General features: G+C 47.3%; 1 protein-coding gene across 1 annotated transcript in view; it reads right to left on the bottom strand.

Annotated features, from left to right (window-relative positions):
- Positions 1–7,023: 7,023 nt before the first annotated feature.
- Positions 7,024–18,004, bottom strand: part of dnpep (aspartyl aminopeptidase) — a 56,642-nt gene continuing 45,661 nt past the window's right edge. The window contains 3 exon segments of the mRNA XM_052014378.1: positions 7,024–7,586; positions 14,166–14,333; positions 15,474–15,575. Coding sequence (XP_051870338.1) covers positions 7,536–7,586; positions 14,166–14,333; positions 15,474–15,575 — 321 coding nt within the window. The 3' untranslated portion in view covers positions 7,024–7,535.

Raw genomic sequence — 18,004 nt, 5'->3', positions numbered from 1 at the left:
TTCGGCCCACTGAGTCTATGCTGACCATCAACCACCTACACACTAATCCTACATTAATCCCATTCCAGTTCTGGTGCAGATCTCTACTCAAAACATCGACCATTTCTTCCCCTCCCCACAGATGCTGCTCGACCCACTGAGTTTCTCCAGCAGCTTGGTTCTTGCTCCAGATCCCAGCGTCTGCAGTCCCTTGTGTCTCAATAAATCCCATTGTCCCCACATTCCCATCAACTATCACCTCCCCCCCCCCCCATATTTTGCAACTCACCCACACACATGGGGGATTAACCTCCCGACCTGCACGTTTTTGGGATGTGGGAGGAAACTGGAGCACCCGGGGAGGGGAAACCCACGTGGTCACCATATAAATCCTATATGTGACAGACGTAAATCGAATGTGGCTTCTCTGACAAACATGTTTTGGTCCTGTCCTCTTTTGGAAAAATATTGGAAAGACATTTTTAACATTATCTCAACTGTGTTGAATATTGATTTACAATCTCACCCTATCACTGCAATTTTTGGATTACCAAGGACAGAATCTGGCCATTTATCTGCTTCCGCTAACCGTATGATTGCCTTTGTCACATTAATGGTCAAACGATCCATTTTGCTTAAATGGAAGGATCCAATACCCCCTACAACTTTTCAATGGTTCTCTCAAATTATATCATGTTTAAACTTGGAAAAAATTAGGAGTGATGCTGTTGATCCTCTGCTTAAATTTGAAGATATTTGAAGTCTATTTATTCAATACTTTCATATGATATAGATCCCTTTACAATAACTTTTCAATTTAGAGGAATGGAGTTGACGACATAATATTGCTCTGTTTTGACTGAGAAATTTCAGTCCAGTTTTTTTTGGTTTTCTTTGAAATTTTCTTTTTAGTTTGGTTTATTTATAATTTTTTATTGATTTGGGGATTTTTTTTCTTTTATATACACAATAAATCTTTTTCTTTCCTTTCTTTAATATTATATTCATCTAATAAGAGATCGTGAGATCTAAAGATTTTTTAAATATATTTTATTATTCTTTATGATTATCTATGCCATGGCTGTTCTCTTGATCACTTTGTATTACATGTACAATCATCGATGTTATATATTAATCTGTATTAATTTGGAAATTAATAAAAAGATTGAAAAAGAAAGGGAGAACGTGCGAACTCTACACTGACAGCACTGGAGACCAGCTTTGAAGCCGGGTCACTGGAGCTGTGAGGCAGCAGCCCTACAGCTGCACCACTGTACCATCCACAGAGTACAAGATACCTTTATTAGTCACATGTACATTGAAACACACAGTGAAATGTGTCTTTTGCATAGAGTGTTCTGGGGGCAGCCCGTAAGTATCGCCACACTTCCAGCGCCAACATAGCATGCCCACATCTTCCTAACCCGTACGTCTTTGGAACGTGGGAGGAAACGAGAGCACCCCGAGGAAACCCACGCAGATATGGGGAGAACGTACAAACTCCTTATATACCGGAATTGAACTTGGGTCACTGGCGCTGCAATAGCGTTACGCTAACCGCTACACTACTGTGCATATTGATGCAGCATTATATCCGGAACAACCCCTTTCTCAGCCCCGCCCATAATGCATCCTCATTTATCCATGAAAGATCATTGAGGCGGCACAGTAGTGTAGCGGTTAGCGTAACGCTATTACAGCGCCAGCGACCCGGGTTCAACTCCCGCTGCTGTCTGTAAGGAGTTTGTATGTTCTCCCCGTGTCTGCGTGGGTTTCCTCCGGGTGCTCTGACTTCCTCCCACATTCCAAACACGTACGGGTTAGGAAGTTGTGGGCAAGCTATGTTGGCGCCGGAAGCGTGGCGACACTTGCCAACACTCTCAGTAACGCAACAGATGCAGTTCACTGTGTTTCGATGTATGTGACTAATAAATAACATCTAATATCATTGCACCAATTTTGACTCAAGCTGCCGCACTCTTCTAGCCACTCCCTAGTGGAGGAGTAATCAACTGCAATCCTTTGCTTGACCAAGGCAGAAACCCAAACACCTCTCCAGTACGTTGAAGAATCAGGAAGGCCAATGCTGGCCTTCAATGCAAGAGGATTCGTGTACTAGAATACTGATGACAATTGCATAGAGCTCTGGCAAGACCATATCTGCAATGGTGTGGAGGTCTGGCCCCCCCCCCCCCCCCCACCCTGCCTGAAGAAGGACAGAGGGATATTAGGAATGCAACAATGGTTCACCAGGTCGATTCCTGGGATGTAGAATGTGTCCTAGGAGGTAGGAACGGGATTAAATAGACTGGACCTATACCCTCTCTAGAGGTGAGAAAAATAAGTCCCATCTCACTGAAACGTACAAAATTCCTACAGGAGCAACAAACAATCTGCTGGAGGAACTCAGCAGGTCGAGCAGCATCTGTGGGAGGTCAAGGATTTCCAGTGCTTCGGGTAGAAACCCTGCATCAAGACTGAGTGCAGCATTTGGACCCAAAATGTCGACAATTCCTTTCCCTCCCAGATGCTGCTCGACCCGCTGAGTTCCTTCAGCAGATAAGTTTTTTGCTCCAGATTCCAGCCTCTGCAGTTTTGTCTCAAAATTCCCACTGGGGTTGACAGTAGATATTTCTCCTGGCTGTGGTGTCTGGAGGAATCAGTGTCTCAAAAAAAGGCGACTTCCATGTAGCACCACGATGAAGGAAAATTTCTTCACCCAGAAGGAAGTGAATCTGGTCTGGAGGCACCAATACACAGGATCGCAAGAGGCTGCAGAGGGTTGTAGACTCAGCCAGCTCCATCACGGGCACAACCCTCCCCACCATCGAGGACATCTTCAAGTGGCGGTGCCTCAAGAAGGCGGCATCCATCACTAAGAACCCTCACCACCCGGGACATGCCCTCTTCTCGTTACGCCCATCGAGGAGGAGGTACAGGAGCTTGAAGACCCACACTCAATGATTCAGGAACAGCTTCTTCCCCTCTGCCATCCGATTCCTGAACAGTCCATGAACCCGTGAACACTACCCCGTTACTCCTTTTCGTTTGCACTATTTATTTTTGTAATTTGTAGTAATTTTATGTCTTGCACTGTACTGCTGCTGCAAAACAACACATTTCATGTCATATGTCAGTGATAATAAATCTGATTTGGATTCTGATCTTTGGAATTCCCAACCCATGAGAACCGTGGAGACAGTCACTGAGTAAATTCAGGGCAGAGAATGGTATTTTGGCTACCAAGGGAATCAAGAGATTATAGGGAGAGTGGTGCTGAAGTCAAAGGTCAGCCATGACCTGTTGAAAAGACAGCAGGTATGATGGGCTGAATGGTCTACTCCCACTTCTATTCCTTATGTTCTTACACGATCTTCCCACTGTGGAGCTGCCAGAGCAACTCCGAATGGATTCCTTGCTTCCCTGCACAATCAAACACTTGGAGCATTGTGTACAGTTCTGATCACCCTGTTGTAGGAAACATGTTATTAAACCAGAAAGAGCACAGAAAAGATTTATCAGGATGTCGCCTGGACTTGGGGGCCTGAGTTACAAGGAGAGGTTGTGTAGACGAAGACTTTATTCCCTGAAACGTAGGAGATTGAGGGGTGACCTGATAGAGATAAATAAGACCAGGAGGGGCATAGACAGGGTGAAAGCACACAGTCTTCTTCCCAGGGAGGGGGAGCTAAAAACAAGAGGGTATAGGTTGAAGATCAGAGGCAGGAGATTTAAAAGGGACATCAGGGGCAGCTTCTACACGCAAAGGGTGGTGCGTATTTGGAATGAGCTGCCAGAAATGGTGGTTGAGGCAGGCACATTAGCAACATTTAAAAGCTCTCCAGATAAGTACATGGATAGGAGAGGTTTAGAGGGCTATGGGCCAAACGCAGGCAGATGGGACTAGCTCGCTGGGCAACATAGTCGGCATGGACAAGTTGGGCTGAAGGGCCTGTTTTCGTGCTGTATATGACTCTAAACACAGCCCCCCATGGACAGCTTCACCAGGGCTGCCAACAATGGCCAAGAAAGAGGAATCCCATTCTGTCCATGAACCAATGTCAGAGAAATGAGGGAGGAAACGGCAGGGCCAGCCTCAACAGCAATTAATATTTATTTAGCACTTTTAACAAGGTGCACTGTCCAAAACTGCTTCATAGAGAACCATAACAAGGGTAGAACCATACAGAGGGTGCAGAGGAGATTTACAAGGATGTTGCCTGGATTGGGGAGCATGTCTTATGAAAACCGGTTGAGTGAACTTGGCCTTTTCTCCTTGGAGCAACGGAGGATGAGGGGGGACCTGATAGAGGTGTATAAGATGATGAGAGGCATTGATTGTGTGGATAGTCAGAGGCTTTTTCCCAGGGCTGAAATGGTGGCCACAAGAGGACATAGGTTTAAGGTGCTGGGGAGTAGGTACAGAGGAGATGTCAGGGGTAAGTTTTTTTACTCAGAGAGTGGAGTACTCTGGAGTTCTCTGCCCGAGGGTGGTGGAGGTCAGATCATTAAGGTGCAGATAGATAAACATTTGACAGGTCAAGGGATTGAGGGTGATGGGGAACTGGCACAGGAGTTGAGGCCAGTGTAGATCAGCAATGACCATATTGAATGGCAGGGTAGGCTTGAGGGGCCGAGTGGCCTACTCTTGCTCCTTTTTTATTGTGTCACAGGATACGGCAGCCAATCACATTAGTTGGTCAGCTGACCAAAAGCTCGGTCAAGAGGTGCCTTTTACAGTGGATCTTCTACAGAGGAGAGGTTTCGGGAGGGAGTTCCAGAGTTCAGAGGCGGACAGTTGAAGGCATGGCCAACGGCAGTGAGATCAGGGACGATCCACTTGTCAGAAGTGGAGAAGGGCAAAGCCACTGTGACCCTCAACTCTGAGCGGCCTATGAGACATTCCCATCCCACCTACAGCACTGACAGGGATATATCTGTCCGGAAACAGCAGATCCCAGTGCTTGAGATACATACACATGACTTGGATGAACATGTAGATGGGTGGGTTAGTAAGTTCAAAGATGACACAAAGATTGGAGGAGTTGATAGTGAAGAAGGCTGTCAAAGGACACAGCAGAATAGAGATCAGTTACAGATATGGGAGGAGAAATGGTAAATGGAGTTTAATCTAGGCAAGTGTGTGGTGTTGCACTTTGGAGGTCAAATGTAAACAGAAAGTATAGAGTTAATGGCAGCATTGATGTACAGGGGGATCTTGAGATTCAGGTGCATAGCTCCCTGAAAGTGACCACCCAAAGTAGATAGGGTGGTAAAGAAGGCATATGGCATTCTTGCATTCATTAAACGGGGCACTGAGTACAAGAGGCAGGAAGTCATGTTGCAGCTGTATAAAACTTTGGTTAGGTCACACTTGGAATATTGTGTGCAGTTCAGGTCACCCCATTACACGAAGGATATGGAGGCTTTGGAGAGGGTGCAGAAGAAGTTCACCAGGATCGTGCCTGGATTACGGGGTTTGGGCTACTAGGAGAAGTTGGACCAGCTTGGGTTGTTTTCTCTGGAGTGCAGGAGGCTGAGGGGAGACCGGATAGAAGTTTATAACATTATCAAGCACAGACAGTCGGAATCTTTTTCCCAGGGTAGAAATGTCAACTATAAGAGGACATGCATTTAAAGTGAGAGGGGGGAAGTTTAAAGGAGATGTGCGGGGTAAGTTTTGTTTTACACACAGTGGTGGGTGCCTGGAACGGGCTGGTGATGGAAGCAGATATTATAGTGGCATTTAGAGGCTTTTTAGATAGACACATGGACAGGCAGGGAATGGAGGGATGTGGATCATGTGCAGGCAGAAGGAATCGAGTTTAATTTTGCATTGTGTTCAGCACAGACATGGTGGGCTGAAGGGCCTGTGCCCCTGCTATGTTCTAGTATTGCTCCCAGTACCAAATGACATGTTCTTCTATTTTTGAACATAGCTTCGATGATTGTTCAATCGGTAAAGATTTACTTGCATCCAGGAACGAAATCAAGGAAGATCACAGCTCCGGTGCCCTTCACTCAAGCTGTCACCAACCCCACCCAGAGACTTGTACCTGCAGCAGTACAGACGCAGTGAATGCCCGCAAGTACGTTCAATTCTATGCACTCGGTTGAGATTGATGGCTGAATCATAGAGCACTACAGCACAGAAACAGGCCCTTCAGCCCATCTAGTCCATGTCGACCCGATCTTCTGCCTGGTCCCATCTACCTGCACCTGAACCATATCCCTCCAAACCCCTCCCATCCATGGACCTACCCAAACTTCTCTTAAATGTTACAATTGAACCCACATCCACCACTTCCGCTGGCAGCTCGTTCCACCCTCTGAGTGAAGTAGTTCCCCCTCAGATTCCCCTTATATAGTTCACCTTTCACCCTAAACCTGTCACCTCTAGTTCTAGTCTCACCCAACCTTAGGGGAAAAAGCCTGCATGCATCCACCCTATCTATACCCCTCATAATTTTGTATACCTCTGCAAGATCTCCCCTCATTCTCCTGCAGTCCAGGGAATAAAGTCCTAACCTATTCAACCTCTCCCTATAGCTCAGGTCCTAAAGTCCCAGCAACATCCTTGTGAATTTTCTCTACACTCTTTCAAGCTTATTGATATCTTTCCTGTAGGTAGGTGACCAGAACTGCACACAATAAGGCTCCAATGGTTCACAGTGCCCTCTCTACAATTTCAATCACTGCAGGGGGATGGGGGGAAAGGGTCCTTGGGATGATATCCGTCTCCTCCGTTCCACCTGTACACTTAGAGATTGTGCCCTCCTACACAAGGGCTGGATCCGGCAAACAAGCCTATGCATGTCGAGAAAGTAAAACGAGTAGGGGTTATGAGGAGAGATTAGGCGAGTGGGATTAAGTGAAAGTTTTTATCAAAGTAACAAACAGTCTGTGGGAGGAACTCAGGGGGTCGAGCAGCATCTGTGGGAGGAAAGGAGCTGTCAATGTCTCAGGTCAAAACCCTGCATCAGGACCTGAAACGTTGACAATCCCCCCGCCACCCCCCACACAGATGCTGCCCGACCCGCTGAGTTCCTCCAGCAGATTGTGTGTTGCTCCAGATCCCAGCCTCTGCAGTCTCTCGTGTCTTTGCCCTTTTCCAGAGGCTCCACGACAGTGGGAGAAGGCAGCAATGGCAGCACGATCAACCTGAGAGTGTGGTGCATTACACTGTGGGTGCTCCCACAGCACACTGCCACCAAGAAGCCACAGACCACACAGAGAGAAGCCTTCTCGGTTTATGTGAACACAGCACAGTCGCATCCCCAGTTTCTGCTCCCCAAGTACAACATCTCCAGTGTCCATGACGGGCTCCATCCAGAGTTACAAAGACCCAAATCACAATGTTGCAAGCAACCCAATGCAGTGATTATAAGCAGTTTCCATTCCTTGCTAAATCAGACGTTACATTATTAAGAGTCGCTGTCCTTTGGAAGAGAGAGGTGGCTGTGTGGGTTGGGCCCACTTTAGTTGGGGTGTCCAGTCCGGAGACATTGACCGCTGATGGACTGGCCTTCAGTCTGGGAGCCAGGAAGGCAGTGGCCTCAGTCAATGGTCAGAGTGTCGTTCACAGATGGGAAGAAGTCAAAGAATCCCTGGGAGGAAACACAAGAGGTTAAAACGGAACATCCAGAGGATCAACATGGAATTACAGCCCCTTCCGTCCCCACCACAGTCTCCACGGGTCACAGGCCCTTCAGCCCAACTGGTCCATGCCGACCAAGATGCCCATCTAAACTACTCCCATTTGCCCACGTTTGGCCCATATCCCTCTAAACCTTTCCTATCCATGTACCTGTCCAAGTGTCTTTTAAGTGTTTTTATTGTATTTGCTTCAACTACTTCCTCTGGCAGCTCATTCCAATATATGCACCACCCTCCCAACTTAAACCTACGCCCTCTAGTTTTTGGACTGTGCGTGTTCACCCTATCTATGCCCCTCATGATTTTATACACCTCTATAAGGTCACCCCTCAGTCTCCTATGCTCCAAGGAATAAAGGCCTAGCCTGCCCAACCTCTCCCTATAACTCAGGTCCTTGAGCCCTGGTAACATTCTTGTAAATTTTCTCTGCACCTCCTTCCAGCTTAATGATGTCTTTCCTATAACAGGGCAACCTTGACTTTCTAACAAACAGACCGCAATCAGTGAGGATAGGCAGCAATTCCTCCGGCACGATTATTCTCAACACTGGTGCACCACAAGGCTGCGTCCTCAGCCCTCTACTCTACTCCCTATACACTCACGACTGTGTGGCCAGATTCTGCTCTAACTCCATCTACAAGTTTGCAGATGATACCACCGTTGTAGGCCGTATCTCAAACAGCAATGAGTCAGTCAGAGTACAGGAAGGAGATAGAGAGCTTAGTGGAATGGTGTCATGACAACAACCTTTCCCTTAATGTCAACAAAACTAAAGAGTTGGTCACTGACTTCAGGAAAGGGGGCAGTGTACATGCACCTGTCTACATCAATGGTGCTGAGGTCGAGAGGGTTGAGAGCTTTAAGTTCCTGGGAGTGAACATCACCAACAGCCTGTCCTGGACAAACCACGTAGATGCCACGGTCAAGAAAGCTCACCAGCGCCTCTACTTTCTCAGGAGGCTAAAGAAATTCGGTTTGTCCCCTTTGACTCTCACCAACTTTTACCGATGCATCATAGAAAGCATCCTATCTGGATGTATCACGGCTTGGTACGGCAACTGTTCTGCCCAAGACTGCAAGAAGCTGCAGAGAGTTGTGGACACAGCCCAGCGCAGTACGGACACCAGTCTCCCCTCCTTGGACTCTTGTCTTTAGCTTTCGTTGTCTTGGTGTAGCAGCCAGCATAATCAAAAACCCCATCCACCCAGGACATTCTCTCTCCTCTCCCATCGGGTAGAAGATCCAGGAGACTGAGGGCACGTACCACCAGATTTAAGGACAGCTTCTACCCCACTGTGATAAGACTATTGAACGGTTCCCCTATACAATGAGATGGACTCTGACCTCACAATCTACCTTGTTGTGGCCTTGCACCTTATTGCACTGCACTTTCTCTGTAGCTGTGACACTTCACTCTGTACTGTTATTGTTTTTACCTATACTACCTCAATGCACTCTGTACTAACTCAATGTAACTGCACTGTGTAATGAATTGACCTGTATGATCGGTTTGCAAGACAAGTTTTTCACTGTACCTCAGTACAAGTGACAATAATAAACCAATACCAAAACTGAACATAATACTCTTTTGCGGCCTCACCAATGCATTATACAACTGCAACATAACATCCCAACTCCTATACTCCCTGACTGATGAAGGCCAGTGTGCCAAACACTTTCTTCACCACCGTGTCTACCTGCGACACCACTTTCAGCGAACTATGTACTTGTTCTCCACGGTCCCTCTGTTCCACAACACCCCTCGGGGTCTGACCATTCACTGTACAAGTCCTACCCTGGTTTGACTTCCAAAGGATTGGGCAAGGTGAGAGCATGGACATCAGCTTATGAAGAGCAGAATGTCAAGTGGCACCACACTAGTTCAAGTCAGCAGATTCCCTGGGATTTGAGCATATCATCTGGTCTCATGCCCCACTGGGAGTACTGCACTAGCTTCGGGTGAAATGATAAAACCATGTGTCTTTGGATCTTGGATGTAAAAGTTCCCTGACCGTCTGAAGATGCATAGAATTATCACCACGCAGGAGGACACCATCCCACCCACTGGAACAATCACAGCTCCCTGCAGATGAGCTTTATTCTCTCTCTGTCGGGGACCTGAAAAGTTAGTGCTGAGCCAATTTTCTAGCCTCTCTCTCTTTTTCCTAATCCCTTTTTGTTTTCTCCTTACCTTTGGTCCATCCCCCGGTGGACCTGCTCTCCCCTCCTCCCCTGCACCGGCCTATCACCATCTCTTACTTGCACCGGCCTATCACCACCCTGTGCCCACCCCGCCTCCCCTCTTCTGTCCATCTATTGCTGCTCTGCTTTGCCCTTCTATATATTGGGCTTCCCCTTTTCCTATCTTCAATCCTGAAGAAGGGTCCTGACCCGAAACGTTGACCGCCTGCTTCTCTCCACGGATGCTGATGTGTTTTTCATCTAGATTCCAGCATCTGCGGTCCTTTCTCTGAGCCAATTCCCTGTGAAAGCATTGATCGTCTCTGCTTCCACCTCCCTCGTAGGCAGTGTTCCAGGTCTCTGCCACTCCCTGCTCCTTGTACCCCCTTTACCTCTTGCACAAAGATATCTTTATTAGTCACATGTACATCGAAACACACAGTGAAATGCATCTTTTTGCGTAGAGTGTTCTGGGGGCAGCCCGCAAGTGTCGCCACGCTTCTGGCGCCAACCTAGCATGCCCACAACTTCCTAACCCGTACATCTTTTGGAATGTGGGAGGAAACCGGAGCACCCGGAGGAAACCCACGCAGACACGGGAAGAACGTACAAACTCCTTACAGACAGCGACCGGAATTGAACCCGGGTCACTGGTGCTGTAATAGCGTTACACTAACCGCTACACAACCTGTGTCTCCTTGCTCTTGCACCATCGGCTAACAAAACATATTCTCTTTGTCCCTCTTATTTAAATAGTCGTAATCCCAATTCAACTTCATCTCAACCTTTGCTTCAAGGAGAACAACACCAGCTCCTCAAACTCAACCTTACAGCTGAAAACCTGTTATAAAACTCTTGAATCGACCTCTTGTACAATAATGATGAATTCTTGATCTCTCAATCCACCTTGTCATGGCCCCTGCACCTTATTTGTGTACCTGCACCGTCACTGTAACATTATATTCTGCATTCTGCTATTGCTTTTCCTTTTGTACTACCCCGATGTACTGATTGGTATGATCTGTCTAGATGGGTGGAGACCATTCTGACTGGCTGCATCACTGCCTGGTATGGAGGCTCCAATGCGCAGGATCGAGAGGCTGCAGAGGGTTGTAGACTCAGCCAGCTCCATCACGGGCACAACCCTCCCCACCATCGAGGACATCTTCAAGAGGCGGTGCCTCGAGGAGACCGCATGCATCACTAAGGACTCTCACCATCCAGGACATTCCTTCTTCTCGTTACTACAATCGGGGAGGAGGTACAGGAGCCTGAAGACCCGCAATCAACGTTTCAGGAACAGCTTCTTCCCCTCTGCCATCAGATTTCTGAACGGTCCATGAACACTACCTCGTTATTCCCTCTTTTGCACCATTTATTATTTTTGTAACTTATAGTAATTTTATGTCTTGCACTGTACTGCTGCCGCAAAACAACACATTTCATGTCAGTACGTCAGTGATAATAAACCTGATTCTGAATCTTAGGCACAAGCACCAAGACGCCTCAGACAGCACCTTCCAAACTCACCACCGCTGCCAGCTAGAAGGACAAGAGCAGACGAAGCACGGGGAACACCACACGGGGAAAAAAACATGGTGTGTGGCTTGGAAATTGCCCTCCCAGCCACACACTATCCTGACTTGGAAATGTATCGCTGTTCTTCACCGTTGCTGTGTCACAATCCCGGAACTCCCTCCCTAACAGAATTGTGGTGTACCCACACCTCAAGGACTGCAGCGGTTCAAGAAGGCAGCTCACCACCACCTTCTCAAGGGTAACTAGGGAGGGCAATTAAATGCTGGCTCAGCCTGCGAAGCCCACGTCCCTTGAATGAACATTAAAAATAGCCTTGGAGCGGCACCAAGGGAAGCGACTGGAACGGTCCCAGGGGTGAGGGACCAATTCCATGGATATACTGGGGTTGTTCACCTTGCAGCAGAGAAGGTTAGAATCAGAGTTCATAGCATCACACAGCACGGAAACAGGCCCTTCGGCCCAACTGGTCCTTGCTAACCAAGATGCTCCATCCAAGCTAGTCCCATTTGCCAGCGTTTGGCCCATAACCTTCTAAACCTTTCCAATCCACGTACCTGTCCAACTGTCTTTTAAAAGTTGTTATTGTACCTGCCTCAACCACTTCCTCTGGCAGCTCGTTCCACATAGACACCACCTTTGGTGTAAAAAAAAAGTTGCCCCTCAAGTTCCTCTTAAATTTTCCCCCCTCTCACCTTAAACCTATGCCCTCTAATTCTTGATACCCCATCCCTGAGTGCATTATCTATGCCCCTCATAATTTATACACCTCTACAAGATCACCTCAGGTCGAAATGCTGTTGTCCTGACGCAGGGTCCTAACATCGATAATTCCTTCCCCCCCACCAACCACCCCACAGATGCTGCTCAACCCGCTGAGTTCCTCCAGCAGATTGTTTGTTGCTCCAGATTCCAGCATCTGCAGTCTCTCTTGCGTCCAGGGAACAGAGGGAGAGGGATCATGTGCAGGCAGACGGGATTAGTTTAAATTGGCATCGTGGTCAGCACAGACACGGTGGGCCGAAGGTCCTGTTCCTGCGCTGTACTGTTCTATGTCCTGCGTGGCACCGTTTAATTCGAAGGGTGCGGTGCAGAGGGAGGGACACATCAGCCCAGGTGCGCTGGAGTGCAGCCATCTGCTGCTGGGGCTCCTGGGGTGTGCAGTATGATGCGAGTGGCTGGAATGCTCCGTGAATCACGGGCCAAACGTCAACCTATCCCTCCAACACAGACCAAGACTGCCACCACCTGGCAGGCCTGGAGATGACACTAAAAATTAAAAGCAGCCCCATGACACAAACACTTGACCACAGCTCATCCAGCAAAGGAAATAAATCCTGGCGATACCTGTCCTTAAATTCCTTCATGTCTTTTCCGTTTCTCATCTACACCAGCCTGAAATCCCTCTGGAGTTCTCTGCTCCAATCCCTGATTGAAGAGGCTACAGAGAGTGGTGGACTCAGCCAGTTCCATCACAGGTACAGCTCTCCCCACCATTGAGGACGTCTACAAGAGGCGACGTCTCAGGAAGGCGGCATCCATCATCAGGAACCACCAGCATCTGGGCCGTGCCTTCTTCTCAACGCTGCCATCAGGCAGGAGGTACAGGAGCCTGAAGACCCACACCTCAAGGTTCAACGACAGCTTCTTCCCCACTGCCATCAGGTTCTTGAACCCACCTGAAAAACCCTCACACTACCTCAGACTATATTTCTTTTTCTCTCAACTTACACTGGTGTCGTTATGTTTATTTTGTTGTTCAGGTTATGTATCTTTGATGTTAATGTTATGGATTAGGTTGCTATTTGGTGAATATCCCTTTAAGGCATAGTACAGTAGTGTGTGAGTGTGTGAGGCGTCATTACGACAACAGCAGAAGACAACGATGTGCTGACGTTTTGGTTCAGTCAGAAAAGAAAGAGAGAGGGAGAGAGAGAGACACTGCCTGCTGGTCTCTGTATCGATGGATGAAGAACAATAACTGTGTGTCACTACAATCCACGTATGGATTTTTGGAATAATCCGGTGGAGTCCACTTTGTCGTTAACCTGTAGAAGGAAACAGGTATTTCTGTGGACGGCCACGTCTCGAATGCCTTTCGGGGTGGCAGATACTTCAGAACAAAGCAGTGGAGATCATCAGTGACTGAGCTGTTGTATGGGTTCCATCGGGGAACATTTGGATTTGGATTTCGTATTTCTATTCTCTCTCTACATTTTCTCTTCAGTCAACGGTGGTTTTGCAAAAGCCTTTTGCTCACGCCTCACATTATGGTTTGCTGAACTCAACTTTGAACACTATTCCTGGACTTGGAGTTTGGGAATTTGCCACACACACTAACACTTCGGGTTTAGTTTTGGGGTGGGGGGTTAATGTTTAATATCTAACATTTTTACTTTTTCCTCATTATCATAAGTAGTTATTAATAAGACAGTTTCTAACACTTATACATGACTCGGTGTGTTTCTTTTGTTGCTGGTACGTAACATTAATGTTAACTCATGTTTCTAACGTACAGTGCTACTGCTGCAAAAAGCTAACTTTCATGGCATTTATACCCTGGGTCTGTATGCCAATAAACTTGGAACTTGATTTTAAATACTTCACCACTGGTAACCATGCCTCCTATCGCCAAGGTCCCAAAGTTTTGGCTTCTCCTCCCTAAACACCCCTGCCTATGTTTCTTCATAGATAGAGTCACAAGGTCATGCAGCAAACAAGCCTGAGCATTTTAAAACCAAGTCGATGCTTGACCAAGAGTGAAGGAAGGTCACCGAACACAGGGTGAAGCATCTTGCCAATGGGTCGCTCACCTTGAACAGCGCCATGGTCTGGTGGATGCTGGAGGTGCAGCACATCTCCCGGATGGAGTGCATGGACAACTGTGGGCTGCCAAGGTCCACCACTCTCAGCCCTAGGCCAGCGGCCAGAATCGGGCCGATTGTGCTCCCACACGGGCTGTCGTTCCTCACCATGACATCCTAAAAACAATTGGAAGCTGATCAGAGTTCATTGAGATTGTAGAATAGAGTATAGAAACCTGCCCTTCGAGTCTGTGCTGACATTCAACTTTCTATTCACACTAATCCTACATCCATCATCAAAGATCCCCACCATCTGGGCTGTGCCATCTTCTCGCAGCTACCATCGGGCAGGAGGTACAGAAGCCTGAAGTCCCACACCACCAGGTTCAGTAACAACTACTTCCCTTCAACCATTCGGTTCTTGAACCAACCGGCACAACCCTAATCACTACAGTTTAACAACACTATGATCACTTTGCACTAAAATGGGCTTCTTTTTTGTTCTAATTGTGTTCTTTCTTGTAAAAATTGTGTACAATTTATGTTTAATATATGTTTTTCTTGTGAATGCTGCTTATCTGATGCTATGAGCCTGTGGTGCTGCTGCAAGTAAGTTTTTCATTGCACCTGTGCACACATGGACTTGTGTATATGACAATAAACTCGACTTTGACCGAGATCAAAAAAATCCCATTTTATTCTCCCCACATTCCCATCAATTCCCCTAGGTTCTACCACTCACCTACGTAGGGGGGACAATTAACCCAGCCATCCACATATCTGTGGGATGTGGGAGGAAACCAGAGCACACTGGAGAAACCCACGTGGTTACAGGGAGAATGTGTAAACTCCACACAGACAGAGCCGGAAATCAGGATCAAACCTGGGTCGCTGGACATGTGAGGTAGTGGCTCTACTAGCAGGGCTACTGGTGGTCATCAAATCATACAGCACAGAAACTGGCCTCTTGCCCAATAAGTCTGCACTGAATAACAAGCACCCGTCCTACACTAATCCCATTTTATTATCCCCAAATTCTCACCAACTCCCACCTGATTCACACACAATTTTCAGTGGCCAATTAACCTACCAACCCCCACGTCTTTGGGATGTGGATGGAATCCGATGTGGTCACAAACCCCACACAGACAGCAGCGGAGGTCGGGATTGAACCCGCAGAGCAAGGCAGCGGCTCTTCTGTGCCACCTTGTGGTGTTGAAGTGAACTCACTCAAATTCCCAATATGTGAACAGGATGAATGCATTTCCCCTTTTACCCCCTCCAACAACCCTGAGAGAAGGGGCAACACAAGATTACCTGAAGCGGGACTGCCACACGATTAGCAATCTCTCGGATTATCGCCACAGTCACAGCCGTTGAGGCGTATCGCTGGTTGCTGTTAAATTTAATTACTGGACCCTGCACAGGAAAGAGGAAGGCTTCGTTAGCAGATCGCACAGAGAGACAGAACCAAAAGAAAGGACATTGCGCTGTGTGACCGGGGATACTGTTAAAATTAACAACACAGAACTGCAATTAAGCATTGGGCCCTTTCTACTTCACGAGGTGTATCACTATATCATGGACCACTCTCTTGGACCCCTTTACCCGTCACCCGGAGTTCACTGATCCAGGCTGGCTCAGGAACACCTCAATCTTCAAAGATTCAAAACCCCACTCCCTCATCCCGAACCCACCCCACCCCCACCCCCGACAATCTCCTCCAGCCCCACTACTTTCCAAGATCTCTGCCCTCCTCCAATTCTGCCCCCTCGTGCATCTATGAATTCATCACTACTGAAGGCTGTGCCTTCAGCTTAAGTTGTAGAATTGTTCTTCTTAAAATTTCTTTAAGCAACCATTTAACAAATAAATAAAGTGGAAGAGGGTTGTAGGACGCTACAGGGAAGCGGGAATTGAGGATGAGAGAATTAAAGCGTTGAACCAATGTACATCAGTAAACTGGGAGTAGCAGGTGAATGGGATTTGGAGACAGAACACTGTGGAATTCTGAGATTAATAAACATTAAGGGAATAAAAGGAAATGGAGAGTGGTGATGTGGTAAAAGATCAACCATGGTTTTAGTGTAATCAGGGCAAGCAGAGGGCGTAGTGGCTTACTTCTGCTTCCAGTTCCTGGCCATCAACATCTTGGAGGATCTAACTGGCCCCAACACATTGATGCATTCACAAAGAAGGCACGCCAGTGGCTCTACTTCATTAGGAGTTTGGGGAGATTCGGTACGTCACCAAAGACTTGCAAATTTCTACAGATATATGGTGGAGAGCATTCTGACTGGTTGCATCACCGCCTGGTATGGAGGCTCCAATGTACAGGATCGCAAGAGGCTGTAGAGGGTTGTAGACTCAGCCAGCTCCATCACAGGCACAACCCTCCCCACCATCGAGGACATCTTCAAGAGGCGGTGCCACAAGAAGGCGGCATCCATCACTAAGGACCCTCAGCACCCGGGACACACCCTCTTCTCATTACTACCATCGGGGAGGAGGTACAGGAGCCTGAAGACCCACACTCAACATTTCAGGAACAGCTTCTTCCCCTCCGCCATCAGATTTCTAAACGGTCCATGGACAATACTTCATTATTCCTTTTTATTTTGCACTTTAATTTGCAAGGTATAGTAATTTGATGTCTCTGTACTGTACTGCTGCCAGAAAACACATTTCATGACATACAAGTCAGTGATAATAAACCTGATTCTGATGTTTCTTACATTCTTAAGCTTTTGATCAGCTGCTCGAACACCAGCTTATGCAACTTGTTGTTTGATAATTCCTGACAGAATGACTTAATACGTCAGAAGTGGCCACACAAGTACGTTTGTTCTTTTCATGCATTGTGTACACATTCCATTGATCCACTTCAGCATGAAGTTTTACGACATTGTGTGTTTAACGGATGGGTGGTGTGGGAGCTGGATGGAGCCTCAAAGATTGTTTTTCGAGACCCCAACAATGTCACACATGCTGTAATATTTCACTTGTGTTTGCAAATGCAACAAGTGCTAGACCTGCTTTAAAGTATTCCCACCCGGCTTATTAGGTGACACCCAGAAGTCGCATTAAGGCTCCATCCATTGGCTGAGTGTTAGAGATCCCATGACTTCCTTACACTTCAAAAGGACTTCACACTGTGTGGAGTAAGACCTCAGGGCATCTCTTGGAAAGTGTAACTTAGGAAACACGGCAGCCAATTTATACATAACAAGTCCCAGCTATGAGATCACTGCCAGATCACCTAATTCTTTTTTTTATTCATGAGTGTCACTGGCAAGAACAGCATTTATCACTCACCCCATTTTGCCCTTGTGAAGGTGGGAATGAACTGCTTTCTTGATCTGCTGCAGTCCGTATGTTGAAGGTGCCCCCCAGCGCTGTTGGTGAGGGATTTCGTGAATTTAAACCCAGACATCATGAGCGAGTGGTGATATGTTTCAGTGGTAGGTGCCAGGTTTAGGAGGTGCTGTCTGATTAGCACAGGCCAATAACTGGTAGATGCTGTGTGTTGGCATGAGAAGGAAAGAATGTTCAAGGTGGTGGATGCTGCAGCCTTAGGACACAAGATAGATTGAGTGAGCTAGGGCTTTTCTCTTTGGAGAGGAGGATCAGAGATGACTTGATAGATGTGTACGTTGATAAGAGGCATAGATTGAGTGGACTGTCAGAGACTTTTTCCCAGGGCAACAATGGCTAACATGAGGGGACGTAACTTTAAGGTGATTGGAGGAAGGTATAACGGGGATGTCAGGGTTAAGTTTTTTTTACACACAGAGAGTGGTGGGTGCATGGAACGCACTGGCGGCAGAGGTTGTGGGGGCAGATACATT

Source organism: Pristis pectinata, chromosome 1 (genome assembly GCF_009764475.1).
Source record: "Pristis pectinata isolate sPriPec2 chromosome 1, sPriPec2.1.pri, whole genome shotgun sequence".
In the NCBI taxonomy this organism is placed as follows: domain Eukaryota; kingdom Metazoa; phylum Chordata; class Chondrichthyes; order Rhinopristiformes; family Pristidae; genus Pristis; species Pristis pectinata.
The sequence above is the reverse complement of the archived record's forward strand: the minus strand, read 5'-3'. Positions and strand labels throughout refer to the sequence as shown.